The sequence below is a fragment of the Xiphophorus hellerii genome, chromosome 9 (assembly GCF_003331165.1).
Source record: "Xiphophorus hellerii strain 12219 chromosome 9, Xiphophorus_hellerii-4.1, whole genome shotgun sequence".
Lineage (NCBI taxonomy): Eukaryota > Metazoa > Chordata > Actinopteri > Cyprinodontiformes > Poeciliidae > Xiphophorus > Xiphophorus hellerii.
Genome location: NC_045680.1, coordinates 2,820,056 through 2,841,519, shown reverse-complemented (window position 1 = coordinate 2,841,519; position 21,464 = coordinate 2,820,056). Strand labels below are relative to the sequence as shown.

Genomic DNA, 21,464 nt, shown 5'->3' with positions numbered 1-21,464 from the left:
TTCTTGTAATGTACAAACCTATGTAAATAGTTTGGAATAACATTGAAAATGTAATTTAATTCAAAAACTGAGACATATATACTCATTAGACAGTGACATGTGTCAAGCACTTATTTCTGTACATTTTAATCACGGCTTACAATAAAAATACAAACAATAGATAAGATAGCTTTACAAAAATAGTTGTACTTGGTCTGGCTTACGACTTTCATCTGAATTACTAAAACTTTCATTTTAAAGTGACTTTTGACATTTGGTTCAGTAGCAACCAGTTCAGCTTAACTATCTATTAATATGTTTGGTTGCAGCACTCTGAACACAGTTCTTCTGCACTTTTTATTATCCAGGATGTTTGATAATTGTCAAGTCAGCAATCTATAACATTTGCTATAAAAATAAAATTTTTATTGACCTTGTATAATATTCAAATTTGAGAAACTAAATCAAACCAGAAATAAAACCCATTTAATTTTTATGTACTGGTATAAAATGTTTCCCAGATATGCTTAGACATGTACCTATATATACTTGGGTATGTATTACTTAAGCTAAATTCCAGTTAAGCTGCTTTATGCAGGAGAAAACGACAATAAAGCAAAACTGGAGGTAAAAACTTTATTGCTTGTCTGCTTTCAACCCAAAGGTAATTACAGCTGGTATGGTCTACAGCTTCACACTTATCAAGGTTGCTTTTATCTTCTGAAGAAAATCTTCAAGCAAAGTACAGAGTATACTTCACAATATGAAGTTTTGTCTCACAGTCAATTAACTACAGGATGTCAAAAGGTTGCTGGATTATATGACAATTATGACACAATTCTTATCCTTTTTCCCAGGGGAGATTTGAATTTGGTAAAAATATAACTGAACATGTGGGACACTTAGAGCTGTTAAGGGGAAAACACTAATAAAAGAAAGCAACTTGTGCAATGGGAGTAGCCTCAATTTCTTTTTCCATGTTATGACCAAGGTGCAGTGAGGTAGGTTGAGTGGACCCAAATCTTACATTTTTTTATTTATCACATAAGCAACTGATTTCTCATTCTCAGGGTTGCAGAAAAAATTGTCGAGTCTGGGAGTTCTTGTAGCTTCTTTTCCCTTCTATGGTTTGTAAAAAAAATGTGATTAGGTATTTTGTAGAAATCTAGGATAAAAGATTTTTGTCCGTGGTTATTACTGTTATGAGTGATACAGCAGGAACCATTTGGACTTTACAGGAGTTCTCAAAGTATCAAATAGCCTCTCCAGAAATAATTTCAATTATTTTCTCTCAGACAGGAAGTGAATGTGTGATCAATTAAACATAACATTGCACAAAAAAAGGGGCTGGCTAATGGGCAGCTTTAACAATTTACTTTCCCTCAATTTACTACTAAACTCTGTAAAAAGCATAAAAGATAAAGGATTTTAAATCAAGAGTTGCGTTTTAAATTCTGGACATTACTGAAACTTTGACCATATAAAATGTGATATAAAAACCTGGTTTTCTAAACAGATTGCACACGGTTATTTTTGTATTTCTAATAGAAATATATTGTAAATATGTTTCAATACATCAAAAAAAAAAAAAGTGTTACTTATTGAAGGCGGCCCAAGCACAGTAATAAAAAAAAACAGCATACAAATGGGAGATTTGAGAAAAAAAAAAATAAAGGGACAGTTTGAGAAAACACTGCATTGAAAAAGTATTTTGCAAATTCTGTCACATGGAGAGAAAAAAAAAGTCTTCGATCTAAATAAAAGCTGTGCTGAAAAGTACTCTTGCCACTAACAACCCTTACAGACTATTTTTGAAAGCCAGTGTCAAAAATACACCACTACAAACAACTAAATCTGTACAAAAAAGGCTTAAACATCCCTGACGTGTACAAAGAAAATAACGAGGAAACATTTTTCAGCTAGTTTTTATAGTGAGCCCCTGCTTTAGAGTAGAGTCAACTGGCCTTGGTCCTAAAGGAGGAGACTGCTGCAGGCAGAAACAAACTTTAGACGATGTGTTTAAATGGCAATGAATGTTTTTGGCACCAACAATTACAGATATATATGTCTGTGTACATTTATGTCTTGTGCTTATTTTAGTGTCGGGGCTCGGGCATCCTTTTGTAGAACAGCAGGTAGGGTGTGGATGAGGAGCACGTTTCAGGAGAACAGGCTCGCAGGAAGTCCTCCTCCACAAACAAACGCACTTCAGAGTCATCAAACAGCAGCCATTTCCCCTCATACTCCAGCAGGCTGGTTAAAGCTTGCTGCTCTGCTGCCTCCATCCCACCAGGGGGAGCCATCGGCGCATCTTCCGGCTCCTTTTTGAGTCCGCCAGCATTCTGGCTGGAGCTGCTTAGCGTCTTTCTCCGTTTAGATCCCTCCGCTGCGTCACGGTTAGCTGCTTTGCTGCCGCTTCCCAGGTCGCAATTGGGCAAACTCCTCTGTCCCCCCAGGAGTCCAACGCCTCCCTCCAAAAGCTTTTTGCTCCCTGATTTAGTGCTAGCTAAACCCGCTCGCCGCTGCCCCCTTGTGCTCAGGCTGACCGACACCTCGCCATCGTCAAAGGTTGTGTTTTCGTCTGTCTGTGCTCCCTCTTTGCTTTCTTTTACATCCTCCTCAGTAACTTTTTCTTTCTTGTCCTGCAGCCAGACCTTTGCGTCCTTCAGATCGGACATGCGGATGTAGGTGGTGTAGTGGCCGCTGCTGATGGTGACACCGCTGTGCATGACCACAGCAAACAGTTCATACTGCTGCCCTGTAGCAGCCGATGGCTTTGTGCACCACTCGTTCAGAGACAAGGTGAGGGGCGTCTGTAAGGGAGTGTTGACTTTAGAGAGGCCTGCGTACGGATCCACCCTGCCAGGAAAACCAGGTTAGTCACCAAACCTTAAGAGTTTTGGTTTTTACAAAGGATCGGTTTGTGAACTCACTCCAAGCTGCTGGCAGAGAAGCGCTTAAGGTGAATAGTGATGACTTCAGGAGTTTTGTCAAACAGCAGACTCCTTTCAGCCTCCGTGTAGTGATGACAGGTTTCACAGAAGTATTTATCTTCACCAACGATGCGCTCCACAGAGGCAAACTGAGAAATGGCCCACGTCAAGGTCTTCATCTCAGGCTTCGGGTCTGGAGAGACTGAAAAGATAAACAATATTACTTGTTTTGTATTAAATTAGTTTCATTAACAAGTAACCATAAGTAGTAGTTTAAAAAATCTCCTCTACATAACCAAAATTCTACTTCTCAAATTAATGGCAGAGTTATTTTTGGGAAATTTTGTTATTCCGATAAAGCAATCTTGAGAAATGCAAAAAGCTAAACTTGACTTTACAACAAACACAATCAGTGAAGAGATAATGGCTGATGAGGCACACAGCATGCCTATGGAGCTGTGAAAATTTGGAAAGCTTCTTCTGTTTTTACTTTTCTGTCACAATTCAATATTTTCAATGCCTCACCTTCAGATAGATCTTCTGGACTCTTCGGCTGGTCGTCCAGCACCGGCACGCTGATGTCCTGGAAGTCCTCTCTCCGCTCTGTGAAGCTCTCACACTCCAGACAACGAGTCCTCAGCACCAGTCGGCCCTGGAACAGTTTCTCCATCAGGCCCAGAACGTCTGAGGCAAACAGAGAAACCTGGATCATGATCAGAACTCTGACAAACATACTGGATTCAAGGCAGAAGTTGAATCTATTTTTACCCCAACAGTTATCAGTTTTTGACGGCGTGTTGCCTTACAGGCATTACTCAAACTTACTACATTTTCCCACATTACTCCCTCTACCTTCATTGCTCATCTCTTACCTTGCTGTTTCTCTATTTGACCTGTAGCTGACTTCCTTGCTACAGACTGTTGAGTGCTTTTCTGTTTTGGCTCCTCTGACGGTCTGTTCTCTGGCTCGGATTTGTTCTGAGGTTTTGGATTTGTAGAGCTGATCTTCCCGACGCTGCAGAACTTTGAGAAAATACTCGGCTGTTTCCCTGATGATCTCAGCCAACCCAGAGTACCTCTCTTCTTTCTTTTCCCGCTTGTCTCTTTACTGGATGCTTTTTCATCTTTCTCTTCATCAGGATTCAGATTCTTCTTCTCCTCCTCCTCCTGCTCTCCCTCTTTACTCTGAGCGCTATCCACTGTGATATCACTGGAGGACTTCCTCTTGGAGCGAGTGAAGGGTTTGTTTCTACAGACATTTTCTTCAGTGGACTCAGACTTCTTGGACTTGGTCTTCTTCTTGGCGTTTCCCACCTCTGTGTCGCTCTTCCTCTTTCCGCTGACTTCGTCCGTGGAAGCTCTGGATTCCGTCCCAGAGAAACTGGAATCTGAGGGAACGCCAGTCTCCTTTTTAACGTCGCTGTCGTCCTCCTCCTTCCTCTCCAGCTCCTGCTCTTTTCTGATAGTGTCACAGGCCTCCTGAATGTATCCCAGGATGCATTGCAGAACCTCCTGAGCATCATGCTGGAGATAGCCTTCATACATAGGGTTCAGCTGCCTGCAAAGCACAAAAACACACAAAGTATTTTCACTATAAACGCATTTAAATATCAAAACAACAAATTTGGTTTAAATTTACTCATTCAGATCAACATTTGTTGTTTTTTTTGGTGCAAATACTTCAATCATCCTGTTCTACTTTTTCTCAGGTTAGCCTTTGAATAGCAGCAGCAGGCTGACAGGACCTGATGGTGTGAAGTATTTTGCGAGGGGGCGTGGCCAGCTCTCCCTCGCTGAAGCCATTAGGGTTGAGCAGGAAGCTGGACTGCAGCTGCTCCACTGAGGTCATCAGGCTGCTGAAGCTCCCAAGGAGCTCGATGTGAGCCGGCACAGTCTCAGACGCACACTCTGACTGCTGACTCTGAGGCTGAAGAAATAAGACCCAGGAGGTTTGTTGAATAAATGTTCTAGTTGCAACACACAATAGCTTTAGAAAAACACTGAAAGTGTGTATATATATATTAAAATCCAGATAAATGGTGTAATATTCTAAAAATATTTTTTTTAACAGTTTGCTTTGAACCAACCTCTTCATTTTTAGCAGTTTCATCCTTTGGTTTTTCTGGTCTTTTGGAAAGGTCGTACAGGTTCTTGACCCCTTCTCTGAAGCCAGGGCAGTAATACAGAACCTGCAGGTGAAAAACACAATTCATTACATTTTAGCTCCATTTACACAGATTTCTAAAACCCAACAGCCAATGAATACCCCAGACATGAACATGTGTAGGATGGCTTCCTTCCACAGTTCAATTGGTCTTTCCAAAACAATTGTCAGAGGCTATGAGTGCGTGTGTGACTTAAATGTAGATTTAAAGAGCAGTCTTCAGCTATTATAAACAGCTTCTACATACAAAACAATTTAAAGAAAAGGATTATCAAGATTTGATCAATCAATCAAAATTTTGTGTTTCTGAAGATCTTTGGAAAATCTGGATGTTTTTTTAACAAATGCACTCCGTGGGTTTTCATAGTTCACAGTGACGTTCACCAAAGGTCTACTTTCTTGGTGATAAGCGCGCTTTGTGGGAAGGAATGACTGAAAGAAGAGCCAGTTTTTGAAAATATTTTCTGCCATTTCCAAGTTTGTTTCAAGGAAAGGAAGTGAAAAACAAAGATTGAAACTGGATTTGTGATGAAATAAAAAGATTTTATGTAAAAGCAGTTATACCAAAACAATTTTATAAAGTGAAACATGTTTTTATGGGTCAATCAATATTTACCAAAACATAAATACTGAAATTTATGTTTCAGTATTTATACTGAAATCCATCTCATACTTTTACACATTTTTTGTGCTTTTTTCTGTACATCTGATATCATTTCATTGTGAAGACGAGGCAAATTTCTTTATCTTTTGTTCTCTTTGAAAAGGAGAGACATCTCACCTATTGTAAGCAACAAGTGAAATATGACACTGCAGCAACAGGCCCGCTGTGTGAATAGCTGTTACAGAAGGGATCACACAAGAATCCAACTGGGTGATAAAACGTCCACCGCTTGTCGTCTCTTCACTTCCAAACAATGCCTCTACAGATAAGCTACAATGGGGCAATCTAAGCACACAATGCCTCATTCAGGAGGACAACACACTGCAAAGCAACCTCTTATCTCCAGCCTTAAGCTGTTCTATCTGAAAACACCCTTCTCTTCTTTTAGTGAATGAGAAACAATTTCATCTCTTTGCTTCTTTATGGGTTGTTTTGTGCTGCCATGTGCAAAACTTCGTTAAAGATTAGAAACCAGCAAGTATTTAGTAGAACTCCAGAACAAACTTAAAAACTAGTGAAGCAAAATAAACTTTTAGGGCACTAGTCAAATTATTCATTAAGATTCAGCAACAATATGTGACCTACAATATATTAAATACATTTCTGAAGGAGATTTTTTGATTTATAGAACTTGAACTAAGAAGTAATCACCCACCTGCAAGATGCTGTTTAAGTAGCAGGTGTTGCCAAGGTTATTGAGACCCACAAAAGGCAAAAGGTTCTCTTTCTTCTCACATGGGATTGGAAGGCCAGGTGAAGATGGGCAGGGGGCGGGGCCATACACCACCTGATCACAGCTGCAGCAGATTAGAAAAACAAAACAGGAAATAGATTGTTTAATTTTCACAGTCATTGCTTAAATTATTCAAGGTTTTTTTATATGGAATGAGAGCATAAACTATATACAACAGTAACAATATTATTATGTTTGCCAAAGTTTTTCCTCCAGTGTTCTGGGCCAAAAGTGTTATAAGTATCTGATAATGCAACAAATGTTTAAAACAGATTTTATTTCTATTGTGCAGCCCTAATTTAGAGTGGGAAGATATTACATGTTCTCCGTTTATCCACAGTTGAAAACCTGTTTGTGGTGTATATACAGAGGGTGTATACAATTCTAAAATGGAAAAGTCACTGTGAAAATGAATACAAAATTATAGGAAGAATCTAAACATAAAAAGCTGAAAAGTTTTTTGAAACCCAGTTTGGCAGAGTCAGCAAACTGAAGCTGCTGGATGTTTGTAGTTGTTGAGACTATCTACACACAGAAAACAAATTGGAGAAACAAAACATACAGTGTTTTTTCTTCCTACAGGGATACAGTTCATATTTACGTGCCCATTTAAAATACCATTTTATACTACTTCTGTGACTAAATGTACATTTTTAGTACTAAAGAACCATTTCGTTTTTATTTACATAAACCTTAAGACTACTGAACCTAGACTGAGAAAACTTTGAACTGAATGAACAATAACATCTGGAAAATAAATATTTTAGAAAATGTTATTTTTCCTACACATTTAATTAATGATAAATGAAGATGTCAGTTTTGCAGAAGTTTAATTTCTACAATCTCTGTTTAAGTTGGCAAAAGTTAAATACTGAACATTGATGTTTTCTTAAATAGATCAAATTATTTCCAGCAACTAATGACTGCTGTTCCTATGTGATTTATGACCAAATTCTGCTTGTTCAGTTTTGCTTTTTTTAAAGTGTTCTATAAATAAACTTTGACTTGACTTCTTTTTTTTTTTTGACAATATGGACATTTGTCAACTGTTTATAAAACAAAAGAAGTTGATTTGTGTACTGCTGACAAAATAAGTTAACATGGACTACTTTTAAAATATCAACATCTGTATCTCAGCGATTAACTGAGTGTTGTTCATAACATGAAAATGTGGTTTATTATTGCAAAGTCTGAAAAACAAACTACTCTACTACTACTACTACTACTACTACTCACAAACCCACCTGGCTGGAGAATCTTCTTCTTCTAGTGTTTTGGCCTCTTCTGCTTGAGGTTCGGAGAAATTCAGAGCTCGTTTTGTGTCCTTCTGGAAGAACTTTAAGGAAAGTTTGTTCCTCTTCACAGGACTCTCCTGTCCTGCTCCAGCATTCTCAGCCAGCAGACCTGACATCTTCGTTCTCCTTGGTATCTTACTGAGACCGAACAGCGCAACTCACTGGCGAAAAAGAGAATTACAAATTATATTTCAGTCGGCGCCATCAGAGCTCGACATGAACGAACGTAACTACGCACTTAAGTTTCTGCTCCTGTAATGTAATTTTGAGCTAAACAGTTCGAGTTCATCAGTTCAGACGGTTCTGGTTTACAGTGTAGTGTACAGTTACAAGTTCAGTTCGGTATTATATAACATATAACCAAGCTAACGCTAACTTAATGATGCCTGTATAACCACCCCTCCACAACAACCAGAGACGAACCTCTGCCTCCCTATTTTGTTTTTTACAAAATAGTAAAAACAAAGCAGTGTGCATTTAAAAACTCATTCCAAACTATTTGAACACAACACAGTACAAAAACTGGGTCGACATGGAGCGGTGTTGTGAAGCAGTGGGAGGAGTAAACAGGCAGCACGCTGCCTTCAACTGCTTAATTCAAAACAACGAACTATCTTAATTCTAACAGTCAGAGGACACGTTTAAGTCTTACCTGAAGGACTCATTCCAGCTTCAGGTTAAATATATATTCCCAAATATGCAGTCATTCAAACCATTTAGTCCGCTGTTTGACTATTCAGACGGTGCAAAGAGAAGTTGGCGCTTTTTCCTGCTCGAAGACACGTTGACCGTTTCTCCGCCGGTGAAGAATCGACACTGTCTGAAAATATCCGACAAAAATCTCAAATAACGGTTGCATTTCGTAATAAATGTAAACCATGCGAGCACATAAATCTTATAAATATGCACAAGATTTTGTAAAATTAGATTACGTGGAAAATTTACAGTCTAAAACGCAGGCTCATGTAAAGACACCTAAAACGACAAAATCCATCCACCCTGTTGACGCCATGTTTGTAGTGTTTTCTGAAAGGGCAGCTAAGCTAAAAAGGAGAAAGATAGAGAGTTTGGGGTTCCCATCAAAATAAAGGCTGACAAACAAAACAGCTGTTTGCTGAGAGGAGGAGATTTTATCAACAAACAGACAATTTGGTTAGGTATACAATCCATTTTTGGATAATTGTGGTTACTTTAGGTATAGTTACGAATGCCGATCCAAAGTTGTTTGCTGTTTGCGATTTACAGCAAAAGTATTCGTATTTGGAAAAAACTATTTCAAAGTTGCATTATTATTTCTTGATATTGTGATAATATGTTGATTACATCACTTTCTACCTTTCCGTCATCACAATGTCCTGCGGTGCTTCTCAATTCTGGGCCTCAGGCCCCCCTGCCCTGCATGTTTTAGGTGTTTCCCTGCTGCCACACACCTGGATTAAATATATGGATGATTAACAGGCTTCTGCAGTACTTGATGCCTGCAGAAGAAGTCATGCAATCATTTGAATCAGCTGTTCTGGTATAGAGGCACATCTAAAACATGCAGAGCAGGGGGGCCTGAGGACTGGAATTGAGAAGCACTGATGTACTGCAACCACGATTCTATAAAGGGCATAACTACTAATCAAGAGGCCTGGAACACATTGCTTGCAAGTATAGTTTTGACATAAATAAAGTTAAACCTTAAGTCTTATTCAATATAATCCGTTGTCGCTATATATTTCGTTTGTAAAAGTCAGCATACAGGGGTCTCAAACTCCAGTCCTCGAGGGCCGCAGTCCTGCAACTTTTAGATGTGCCTCTGCTGCACCACACCTGAACAGAATAATTAGGTCATTAAGGCTCTGGAAAACTGATCTACACAAGGAGGAGGTCATTAAGTCATTTCATTCCAGTGTTTTGTATCTGTGGCACATCTAAAAACTGCAGGACTGTGACCCTCGAGGACTGGAGTTTGAGACCCCTGTTAAATGTGGCATAATGACATGTAAAATGTTAACTAAACGTCAACAACTTCGTGCTTTTATTTTGAAATCATAAATCCGTTTTCTACCTGCAAACCTGACATTATTATTGCTTCGGGAAGCTGTATGCTCCAAAACATTTATAATAATAACTGAACATATACCGTGTTTGTATCAGTTTCAATTATAAATTGTTTCATTATAAGTAAAGTTTTACATTCCTAAATTAAGAAAACGGTCCAATCCCTAGGAATTATTAACAACGGTTGTACACAGTTTTAATCGACAGGGGGCGACATTATCCAGGAAATGTGACAGCAAACTATCCAGCAGCAGCATCACCATCTTCACTGGACCATCTCCTCATCTGACAGTCACCAGGCTACTCCTTCATGATTTTAACGGTAAGATACAGTTTGTTTGTGCATTGCTTTCTGGGGGAAAACGTACATATATTGTGATCGCAGCAAGAGCTGTCTGTTTAATATCGTCTCACCTTAATAGTATCAGTTGCACTGTTTTGTTAAAAGGGCTACAGACTGTTGGTGCTGGCGTGGGTTTGTACGATGAGGGGAGTATCGTAGCACCTGAATGTTGCCACTAAAAAAGCGAAACGACAGGTGCGTCGTTGCACGGTGGGATTCAAACTGCGGGGACATTTTTTTCTTCATACGGCGATACTCGAGCTGGACGTTCCGTTTATTCTGCTGCTGCTGCTGCTGCTGCAGAGTGGATGCTTGGTCAGCAGCAAACATTGCATCAATGGAGCTGAGCTATACTGTTCCCGAGCTTCAAGAAACCCCTTGGTTGTCAGGTGTTGTTGCAGCAAGGATGCAGATAATGGACGGTAGTAGTTTAGTCTAGTACTTCCTGTGAGATTAGCTGATATTCCCAAAGGTATCCTCAGTCTAATGCTCCAGAATAGGATGTCTCCTCAGTCTCGGGTTTTGGAGTGATTCTAATATAAATTTCATGACTGTTTCAGTGTGCAAAAATCTCACAAATGGAATAATTTCAAGGTATTTCATCCCAAATAACACAGCTACACTTTCTTCAAAATTTACTTGATTAATAAAGAAAGTAAATCAGGAGAATGATTTACCAAGCTGTAATCTGAGCTGGTTCAGAGCTCCTGTTTGGGGGGCCTAAACAGAATTTCTGTTTATACAGTTCAGGCGCAAGAATGTGTTGAAAAGACAACCTCTAGTCATGCAATCAACAAAACTGACCTTTATGGAAAACTGTCAAGAAAATAGTTCAAAGAAAGCCATGCAAAGTTCTATTTGAAGGAACACATAAAGTCTAGGAAGAGAAGTTCTGTTCAGATGAGACCAAGACAAAAACGGTATTTGTTGAAAACTAATGCTGCACTTCCGCTTGAACAAGCTAATGTGAAACATGGTGGTGGCAGGATCATACTATGGGGAAGCATTGTTTTTAAAAGGAACTTGAATAGAGTTGATTAAAAGATGGATGGAGATGTATGCAGGCAAATAATTGAATAAAAACTGTTAGAAGCTGCAAAAGACTTGAGGTTTTGTTTTGAGCAGGACAGGTACGATATAGGGTCACAGCTGAAATGGTTTTGATCAAAGAATATTCATTCATGTGTTAAAGAATCCAAGTCAAAGTGGCATTCATAGGGCCTTTTCATAAAGAACAAAAAGGAAATAAATTCAGCCTGCAAATCTGGTAGAAACATACTCTAAAGACCTGCAGCTGTAATGTCAGTGAACGGTTGTCCTAGAACCATTTCCCCTCCACTTCAAAAGTTTGCACTACTGTTGTTAGTCTATGAACTTGGTGGGCATGTTTTAAAGTATATGGTTGTTTTTTTTAATTCTCATAAATTCTGCTAGGGCTTCAGGAGTTAATGGCAGAGTAAAGGACGGAAATTATCAAATGGAATGGTGTTTGGTTTTTATTTTAGCCTCTCAAAAAATGATGCAGATTATTTTAAGAAAAAATAAATAAAACACACACAAAAAACCCAAATGTAAAAACAAACAAGTAGTTTATCCTGATTGCTGTTGTTTAAGGGATTTAGCTGTTACGAGAGATGGAGTGGGGTACTTCAGAAGCATTAACATGTTAATCAACTAGATTTTTTTTCCACAATGAAAACATTTTTACATATTAGGGAGCTTTGTTTTGCTCGATTGCTAATGCAACCAAAGAATGATGATTCTGGTGGTTTTAGGGGCCCACTATTAGTTGGGGGTGTGTGAGAGTTTGGAGGAGAGAGTACTGGGGATGCTTCTCAGTTTTTTAAGCCTTAGGTTGGCCCTGGATCTGACAAATAAAACTGATGGGGCAGTAATTTTCCACATCCCGTCTCAGAGTCCATCTAAATCCTAACGTGGGGCTGCATAATAAAGAAGCATTATTGTGTTGCCTTTCTCTCATCGCCTCCTAATTTCTTCTTCAACAAAAGGCAACTCCCACCACCCATGTCCTCAGCTATAGAGTATGACTTTCCTAAAACAATAGAAACAAGACTTTAAACACATAATTAAGTCATTAAGCAGATTTGAGCTTTGAAATGTTAGAAATATTATTTCTATTAAAGCAAGAATTTAGTTGGTTTCTTTTCACCTGATGTAAATGCAGCAATTTTGTATATTTTATTCTTTTAACTTGTGTTAACGAGGAGTTCTTTGCATGCCCTGTGCAATGCTGCTGGCCTTTATTAAAGCAGGCTTTGTCCCAGGGGGCGTGGAGCCCTCACAGCACGGCCTGGGAGATGTAGGTGGTGTGAACGCTTTAAAGCCCAGGAAAAGAAAAAAAATCTCCCCACTCTCATGCTCCATCTCTGTCAGGAGGAGATCACTGATGGGAAAATGAAGGCATGTTGAATGACAGGCAGCGGTGCACTCCAAGAATCTTCTTAGCTCTCAGTACAAATCCTGTTGTCACAGCTGCACACAGTTGTTATTTTGTTATTTGCATCAGATGAACTATTACTATGCTGCAACACTTTTTTAGCAAACCTGGAAATACATCATTAGCATGTTTTCAGTCTTTCTGATTTCATTTGAAGAACTCATTGCGCATAAGGCAGTAAAACACAAACAAATTAAAGGATTCGTGTTTGAGAGTTACATCCCCTCCTTTGACCTGCAGGGCATCCTTCAAGGTTGGGAACAGCTGGTTTAATCACATCATTGCAGTGATTTTATAAGAACACACATCTTGAGCCCCGAATTCAACTCATTAGCAGCCGTTTAAGGCATGAAGACTCTTATCACGGTTTATTTCTTTCCGCTGAAAAAAAGTACCGGCAGACAAATCTCACAGGCTGCACTTGGCTGAGGAGAAAGGCTTAATATGTCATTAAGTGTAAGTTAACAAGCACTCACAGCTTCACATGTGTATGCAGTGGATCTTAAAAGTCTACAAACCCTTGGAAAAATGCCACATTTTCATAAAATAATGATATGAGTGGAAAAAATAAATCACTTTACACCTTTAATGTATATGTCTTTTAACAATTTAAAGTAAAAATAAATAAACAAATCAAAGTATAAAGTAGCTTCTGATTGCATTTCAGTGTTCTGTATTATTTGGTAGGAGTTTAATTGCATTCCACACTTTGACTTGGTTACAGACTTAGTCACAATGTGTTCTTCTGATGATGCCCTTTTTTTGCTTCCTGGCTCCAGACTGATCTCTTTCTACAGTTAGATGACTTAATTTTTTTGTAATCTTTCTGCAAACTATTTCTTTAGCTAAGAGATGCAAATGAGCAAATAATAAAAAAAATCCTGCTTGTGCAGCTGAACTTTGTTTCTGGGCTATCAGACGCTTTATAATTAATAGCAGAAGTGTTCCCAAGAAGAGTGAGTGTTAAAACTAAATTAAAAGATGCTTTACCAAAGTACTCGTTTAAGGGTGTGCGCATTTATGCAAACAGGTCAATATTTTTGGTTTTTGTGTTAAAAATTCCTTCCCTTAGTGTCTGTTTTTTACATTAAAAAATGTAAAAATGCTTCCAGGGACGCGAATACTTTTTAGAGCCACCGTTCATCAGGCATGATCTCCCGTTGCACGCAGGAGTTTTCCATGTCCACATACTTTAGAGCGGGCTTCCCATTTGATGCATGCTGAGAAGGTGGGTGTTTCCAACCCGGCCACTCTGATGTTGGGAAGAATAGCTCCTGCATCCTACTCAGTCTGCTCTCTACTCTCCTAGCTCTCCTGTTTCATGCAGACTGTCTGCCTTCCAGCGTAGTGCTGTCCTTTCACTCTCCACTATTCATTACCATCTTGTGTGTGTTTTCACAAACCTACTAAGGTGGACCAGAAGCGCTGGCACAGAGGACTGACGAGTTCATGCTCAGATGAAAGAAGCATACATATACTGTAGATGTAACTTGTCCTACAACGACAGAAGCTTCTACTAAATTGCAGTTTTATTACAAAGGATAGAAAACTCACTTACAAAGGTAAGAAATCATTTTTATTTGCATTTTATTTCTTCACTACATATTTTTTGGCATTCTCTCTGTAGTTTTCCCTTATTTATTATTTGATGTTTTTACTACTACATTGCAACAATCAACAGTATCATCATACCATTTAAATCATATTTCCATCTACATAAACATAGTTGCAATAGGCATAATTTCAAGAGTTACCAACCAGGGGATTATTTGTTTAGAGTGATCATATCTGCAGCTTCAGCTGATGGCTTCGGTGAACACTCAGTGGGGATGTCTTCGCTTGGTTTCCTCTCCCTCCTTCACTGTCAAACCCCTCCTTGCCTCTCCTCCCTCCTGTGTCTGCATGTATTCACAGTTAGTCTCAGCCTCTGCTCTGCCTGCTTGCCTGCCACAGACCGTCGGCTCTGATTGGTTGGCAGACTGCAGTTACACATTAAATGTTGGCTGTTCACTATAGGTGTCATACTGTGCACGTGTCTTGTTTGTTACACTTACAATTTTACCTCAGTGCTCAACCTGAGGAGCACGTTAAACGGGGCTGACCCGGATCAGTGCCCGTCCCGCTTTCTGAGTTTATTTGTGTTTGTGTCGGTGTGTTTTTCTTGGAGGTGCAGAGAGGTGAGTCATACCGGCTCACACGCTGGTGGCTGCCACCGGCGTTCAGTGTAACCACATCGTGTTGTGTGATTATCAAATCGGCAGTGTCTGATGTATCTGCAAAATGTCGACCTTTCAGGAAATGAAAACAAGCAAATTTGCCCTTTTTTTTGAAGAGCTTACCATCTATTGATTTTTTTGTTTCTGTGCAATGTGTCCTATTCGAAGGAGGTCAGATTTGAAAGTAGTTTTTACAAAGCCAGTAGCCAGTAGTAGGAGGAAATCATAAACATGGAAAAAGTGAAGTTTTACACTTGTTTAGCATTAACAGACTACTTGATTTTACATTTCCTTGAAAAGGTATTAGAATCACCTAAAATATTTTCACATTTTGTAATTTTTCACAACCACAAATTTTATATTAAGTTATTGTGATTGTATGTAGAATCCCTGGCTGGGGTTTTTCTGCATCTTCTCCACAAGGAGGTGGGTACATTTCTGCTAATCCGCTAATATGCTAATACCAAAGCTAATTTTTCGCTTAGTGGTTTTGCTAACTTCAAAAATGTTTAGCACACTTAGCTTTCCGTAAAATCATTTTTTCCAGATAACTTGTAACGGGATAATTTACATTTGTGTTTTGTAAATTTTCAGTTTGACATGTGTTGAACTTTTGGTTATGGAGTGTCATAGCTAGGTTTATAGTTGGTGCATTGAGCCGTCCCCACCTCTCGCGTTGTTGTCATGCTGTCACTGCGCCTGGTCGTGCACCTCTGAATTTTTATGAGTCTTTGGGAATTGCGCATGCCATCTTTCTCATAAACTGGGTGATTTGCAAAATACTCTTGCAGAGCCGGTCCACCTGCACTGGCATTTAAATGACTCCTCCATAAGGGCTTATTTTTAAAGAATACCGTACCACTTACAGTACATGTTAAGTATAAAAGCCACACTGTGTTGCTGTTGTGTTTTAGCATTGGCAGAGCTGCTGTTGTTTGTCCTATGTGTCTCTGTGTTGCCCAATGATTGACCCCTTGACCCTGCCAGGATAAGCAGGTGTAGACATGGATAAATCAATTTTATTTGCTAGACCAACACAAAGTAGTTCATAATTATGAAGAATTTCATACATTATAGTTAAAACCTTATACAACTGCAAAATACCCTTCAGTCAAAGGATTGACTTTGGGGGACTGGATAGAAATGCAAGTCAAATTATTCAGATTCTTGCATGAAAAAAAAAGAAAAGAAAAACTGGTTTTTATCTCTCCTCTTCACAATTAAGCACTATTTTATTCTAAGAAAATTTGTCCCACTTGGCATGAAAGACACAATGATTTTAATAATAAATGTATTTTGTAACTTACTCTCCAGTGTGTAATATTAATATAGAAGGAATCTAAAAGTGCTAAAAAAAACCCATGAACAATAAAGTGTTCAAAGATAACCTTTGCCAAACTGAGGACAGTATATAACAGATCTAAAGTATTCCACATTCCACCCCATGTTTCTTAATGGTACTTAAAGCCACAGAGGGCAACGTTGTGTTGTCAAATCCCAGTGGATTTTGCTGGAAGCATCTGCAATGTTTCAACTGTCCTGAATGCAGCTGACTTGTACTTGCAAGGGTTTTTATCTTATGTGACATTTAGAAGCAGTAATCAATGCTTTTACTGACAAGATTATCTGGACATTCAAAAATCAGTCACAAAATTTTGATCATTGTTTCTGTATTGATGAGGTTTTGACCTTTTAAGCTGGATTCAACATTTTCATTATTACGACACATTATGCAATGTGATGGCATCTAAAATCTTTAGGTTTAGAGCTGGTGAACTTAATGTGTTTTTATAAGCAATAGATAACATAAGTGGGCATAACTGTCAGCATTCTATATCTTGACTTTGCAGTACGTGTGGGCTTTGTCTTGCCAAAGTTCTTCATCTCTGTCAGAATGTGAGAAAATTTATTGTCCTCAACAATCTTGTGTTATTGTACTGAATATTTGCTAATTTTAGTTCTGGACTGACTTTAAAAGAAACAAAAAGTCCATTCAGCCTTGTAGCAGACACCCAAAGGTTTGGGGCTATTATTTGGATCTGTTCATAATTGCGTCCACCTTGAAAAAAGACCCAGTTTTATTTGAAGAAAAGTAACCCCACTGCATGATTCCACCAACACCATGTTTTCCTGTAGGTATATTGGTTTTTGAATAATGTACAATGTTCTTTCTGTGTCAAATATACCAGTGAAATTGGGAGTTCTAGAGTGGCTTAATCTGACCAATCTGACCATCCTGCATGTTTTAGTTCTCTCCCTAGTTTAATGCACCTGGATCAAATGATGGCTCATTAGAAGGCCCAAGAAGAACATTGACATGCTGAATAGGTTGTAACTACCACCAGAGAGAGATCTAAAACATCCAGGATGCCGGCCCTTGAGGACCGACTTTGGGCACCACTGGGCTAAACATGTTTGTCACATTAAAAGTAGTTATTAATGTCCTAGTATTTTACCAGGAGCATGCACACTTTTGAGACCCACAGGCAGTTTCGATGTGAAACTAGAATCCTGTGAAAGATTATCCTACTTTGGTTCTGCTATGAAAAGCAGGGCATTAAAGACTAATGCCGTAAGTAGAATTCTACTAAAGAAAAGGCATAGCAGCTTAATCTGATGGACAGTGTATTGAAGCACTGGAGCAGTCGCACATGCAGACACATTCTGAGAATCTGTAGCCAGTCCAGTGAGCATTTTAGGATGGCTGCTCCTATACAGAGCTGCTGCACTATGAAAAAATGGCCATACAGTGCATTTTAACCCATAACCCTCCCACTGTAGGCGTGTGTATGTGTTTTTTTTTTTGTTCTTTTTGGTGTCGTTTTATGACTTTCAAAATAGTAATTAGTACAACCTGCTTTCCTAAACATAGATGCCGGCAAATAGTCAATGTAGTCAATGACACATTATGCAGTCTATACCCACTAGCATTGTGCAGATCTGCTGTGTCAAGAACTGCAAGTCAAGGATGGAGATGGTCCATAATTTTCCCAGATGAGTGTTTGAAGTTGGCCTGTGTCAGTGGATGCCAGGCTGCGTTCTGTGCTTCACCTGGCTGGACACCCAGCTCTCCTTATGTGCTTCATATTCCACAGACTTCCACATCCACGACTTCTCATAAGGCTTCACTGAACCTGTAAATTCCTCTGTCAGGGTACACAGCCTGAGTGTGTTAATCTGCAAATGTTTGTGCTAAGTTGATTGCCCCTGTGCATGCGTGGGTTCTCTCCGGGCACTCCGGCTTCCTCCCAGTTAGACAGTTAGGTTAATTGGTCTCTCTAAATTCTCCCTACATATATATATATATATATATATATATATATATATATATATATATATATATATATATATATATATATACGTACACTCTCGTCTAAAAGTTTTCAGACAGAGTATACGTCTGCAGCATGCTGGCCTCCTTAAAGTCAGATTCTTTTAATTGTTTTATTTCCATGATATTAATGGTTTGAAACAGATTCTCTTTTATCAAACAAGTGGCAGAGTCATGGAATAAGGAGCTTTAAGGCTTCTTAGCTCAGCTGTGGGAGGGACGGGACTCCCTAAACTCTTTGTGTGTGTCAGTCAAAGCAGCCAAAAACCCCTCGCTGAGAACACACACAGTTCCATGAGAGCCAGGAGTCAGAGCATACACACACGCCAGCTGAGGGAACGCCTGGGGAGGGTACTACTAATCTCATTCTCCGCTGACACTAGTGATCATCTGTGCATGCTTTCGCAGCTCTTTCTCCAACAATCCTGGTATTCCAAAGCTGGAGGTGTGTTCGCTTATATCGGTGTCAGCAGATCAGAACAGTTCACAGAGACACCAGGGGTGTTTGTTCACTTTTTACCAGCAACACTTCTAATCTGCAAACCACAGCGTCCCACTAACTGCAACCCTTTGCTAAAAAATTGTTGTGTAGCACAGCAATTCTTGCAGGGTAGAAATAAAGAAATAAAAGCACTGATTGTGATCTAAATACCCGATTTCATCAAGTCTAGGATTTGTTGTTTCTTTTACCTGAAAAATTCAAAATGTTTCTATATAAAAGAAATCCAGATGACTTGTGGATGGTCCAAAACTGTTTCCTTACTGCTGACAGATTGACACTGCTTCTGTTTGTCCTCCGAAGAATGTTGAAAATTATTTAGTTTCTCCACAGTAATCAGTCTTCAAATTAAACCTTGATTGGCATTACACCAATCCTAAAAAGCTTCTTGCATGTTTTCACTGATAGTCTTAGTTTAATCTATCTTTAAAAGATGACTTTAAACCTAAATCTGCCAAGGGTATGAATAATTTTTGGCTTGAGAGCAGTGTTGCAATTTGCAAGCTGTTTGATCTAATTAGATTTTTCAGATTTAAAAAACACAGATATAAATGATGTGTAATATAAAACAATCAAACAATAGAGTTAAAAGAACCCAGAGTGAGCTGCCTTTTTATTTACCCTCTAGTTGTGGACTCAGCACTTTTGTCCCAGACAATTCATGAGTTTGTTGTGGTTGCAGTTGCCCGCTATTGGACATAAGCCAGCCAGCACTGAAATCATTGCCAGCGTGGGCAGATTTCTGCCTTTGCACAGAAAGCACATTTCGTTTTTTTAAAGGAATGTCTTACATCTGCACAGCATGCTCCAAACTGATTCAGTCTGTGATATCTGGGCAGATTAATTGAAGTTATTTAACTCAACGTTATTCATTCCAGCACCTGAATTGAAACATGGCAGTACATGGAGTTGAAAATCCAAACTGTTTCTGATTTGTGCTGATGAGGAGATTGCATATTTGGAGGTTATTAGTGGGTAATTATTTCCAACTGAGATGCATCAGATTGCATACAAATTGCATAGCATTTAATGCACTGATGAAAATGCCTATTTTTAAATGTCACACAATCATTCAACTGGAATAAACTGATTATCATTTACCCTATCACTATGTTGCTCTTTTTCTCTTTGTGATATATGTTACTGCTTTTGTAACATATTTTATATTATGGATGTTAATATAAATCCTTAGTGTCTTGGATTCATGCCTCTGAAAAAGAGCAAATGTTTTGAAGCACAATGTGTTAATGTGCAAGGATAGATCTGCCTTTTGCTGTGCGAAATGATGGTATGTGTGTTTTTGTGGAGCTTCCTTTGTGGACGTGTGAGTGGGTGACGTTGGCTGGACAAGGGTCAGTGAGTTGGGCGGGAAGGCATGGAGATCAGAGGAACAATACTGTAAGACTTTCCCTTGTTTCTTGTTTTCACGTTGGGTGGAGGACATTTGCTTGGTTTTCGTTTTCAAAGAAAGCTAGCGGTTGATATCGTAAACACACAAAGTGGAATTGATGACATCTTTTATTTGTTAAAAACAGATATGCATATTTGTTTACTTTGCTACTGATGGAATGGATTGCCGGAAATGTGTCATCCTTAAAAGATTAAAATACTAACAAAATAGACTATTAACAAAAACTGTTTTAAAATGAAATTAGTAATTTAAACTGGATTCAGTTGCACTATTTAAATTCTAAAATAATCTATAAAATCCAGCATTTTCCAACATTTTGCTGAAGACAAAAGCAGAAGGCAGTGTAAGTAAGAGAAAAAAAGAGCATTTTTTTCTCTTGAGAATACTTGTGAGGTCAGACACTGATGTTGGATGAGTTGGACTAGCACAGAATCCCAGCTAAGCCATCCATGTAATCCATCCCTAAGATATTCTGTCAGGTTCACGTCAGGACTCAGTCAACTTCCTCCACACCAGCCTCACTTTTTCAGGTCTTTATAGATCTTGCCTTTTGCAAGGGAGTTTAAAAATTTTGAAAAATAAACAATGGACAAGTGCAACAGTAGCCTGATAAAAAAAAAAAATATATCCTCTTGTTTTACAATTTACTTCATACAGAAAGTCTGGACCCTCAGCTGTTGAGAAACTATTGCTTTTCTATTGAAGTTTGTAAGGACTAGATCTGATTTTACCCGATCGCTAATGTTTGGTTGTAATGTTTTTTTGATGTACCAGGTTGATCAGGAAAGAAGTTTGCATTGAAGCTTATAGGAAGTTGCATGTGCTATAAACAACCATCAACCAAGTTGAAAAAAGATACAAACAGATTAAACTGTGCTCATAATAGTTTTTTGGCCTAAATACTCTTTTTAAAAAGTTTTTCCTTAAAAGCTAGGGTTTAGAGCTGTAAAAGGAAAATTATAATTCACTAGGATTTTACTGTAAAACTATTGTGACATGATGGTTTTTGTCCTCCACCCATACGTGGTCATTTCTGTTCTTGATGGCTGGTGTTCTGCATGCTTTGGCTGTTTGTCCAGTGATTTAGTCAGCTACAATACTTCAACATTAGAAAAAGCCGCTCATGACCCTCCAAAGATCACCTACACCTACACCAGCAGACTGTTAAACTTAGTTTCCCTAAATGCATTAGTAACAGAAAAGATACTGCCTTTTAATCAAAGAACTGTATTGGTATTGATAGAAGACAGTGATCGGACTACAGCGTATTCATTAAAGAATAAAAAATATGGCATTTGTTTGGCTTAGGCAGATCATTTTATGTATATACAGCTGGCTTGGTTTTTGCCAGAAATAACAGAAAAGGCCGGAGATTTCTCAAGGAGCAGCAAT

At 38.7% G+C, this 21,464-nt stretch overlaps 2 protein-coding genes across 5 annotated transcripts in view; one reads left to right on the top strand and one right to left on the bottom strand.

The window, feature by feature from the left end:
• Window positions 1-601: 601 nt before the first annotated feature.
• usp1 (ubiquitin specific peptidase 1) lies at window positions 602-8,750 on the bottom strand. Of its 2 annotated transcripts, none has more exons than XM_032573224.1 (9): window positions 8,421-8,750; window positions 7,718-7,929; window positions 6,396-6,537; window positions 5,000-5,101; window positions 4,658-4,839; window positions 3,785-4,470; window positions 3,438-3,596; window positions 2,913-3,114; window positions 602-2,838 (listed from the first exon to the last, which is right to left on the bottom strand). In XM_032573224.1, exons 2-9 carry the CDS (start codon window positions 7,882-7,884, stop codon window positions 2,076-2,078), a joined length of 2,403 nt encoding a protein of 800 aa, XP_032429115.1. In that variant the 5' UTR covers window positions 7,885-7,929; window positions 8,421-8,750; the 3' UTR covers window positions 602-2,075. The 2 variants fall into 2 exon arrangements, with proteins under 2 accessions (XP_032429115.1, XP_032429116.1); XM_032573225.1 differs by having other exon boundaries at window positions 4,658-4,833.
• A 1,278-nt stretch (window positions 8,751-10,028) lies between these two features.
• The window catches only part of kank4 (KN motif and ankyrin repeat domains 4), a 77,699-nt gene continuing 66,263 nt past the window's right edge, over window positions 10,029-21,464 (top strand). Inside the window, exons 1-2 of one of the 3 annotated variants that reach the window (XM_032572384.1) lie at window positions 10,041-10,136; window positions 14,027-14,177. The gene's annotated coding sequence lies outside the window, so the exon portion shown is untranslated. Of the gene's footprint in view, window positions 10,137-13,900; window positions 14,178-21,464 lie in introns of those variants that run through there. The other 2 variants (XM_032572385.1, XM_032572383.1) reach the window with 2 other exon arrangements.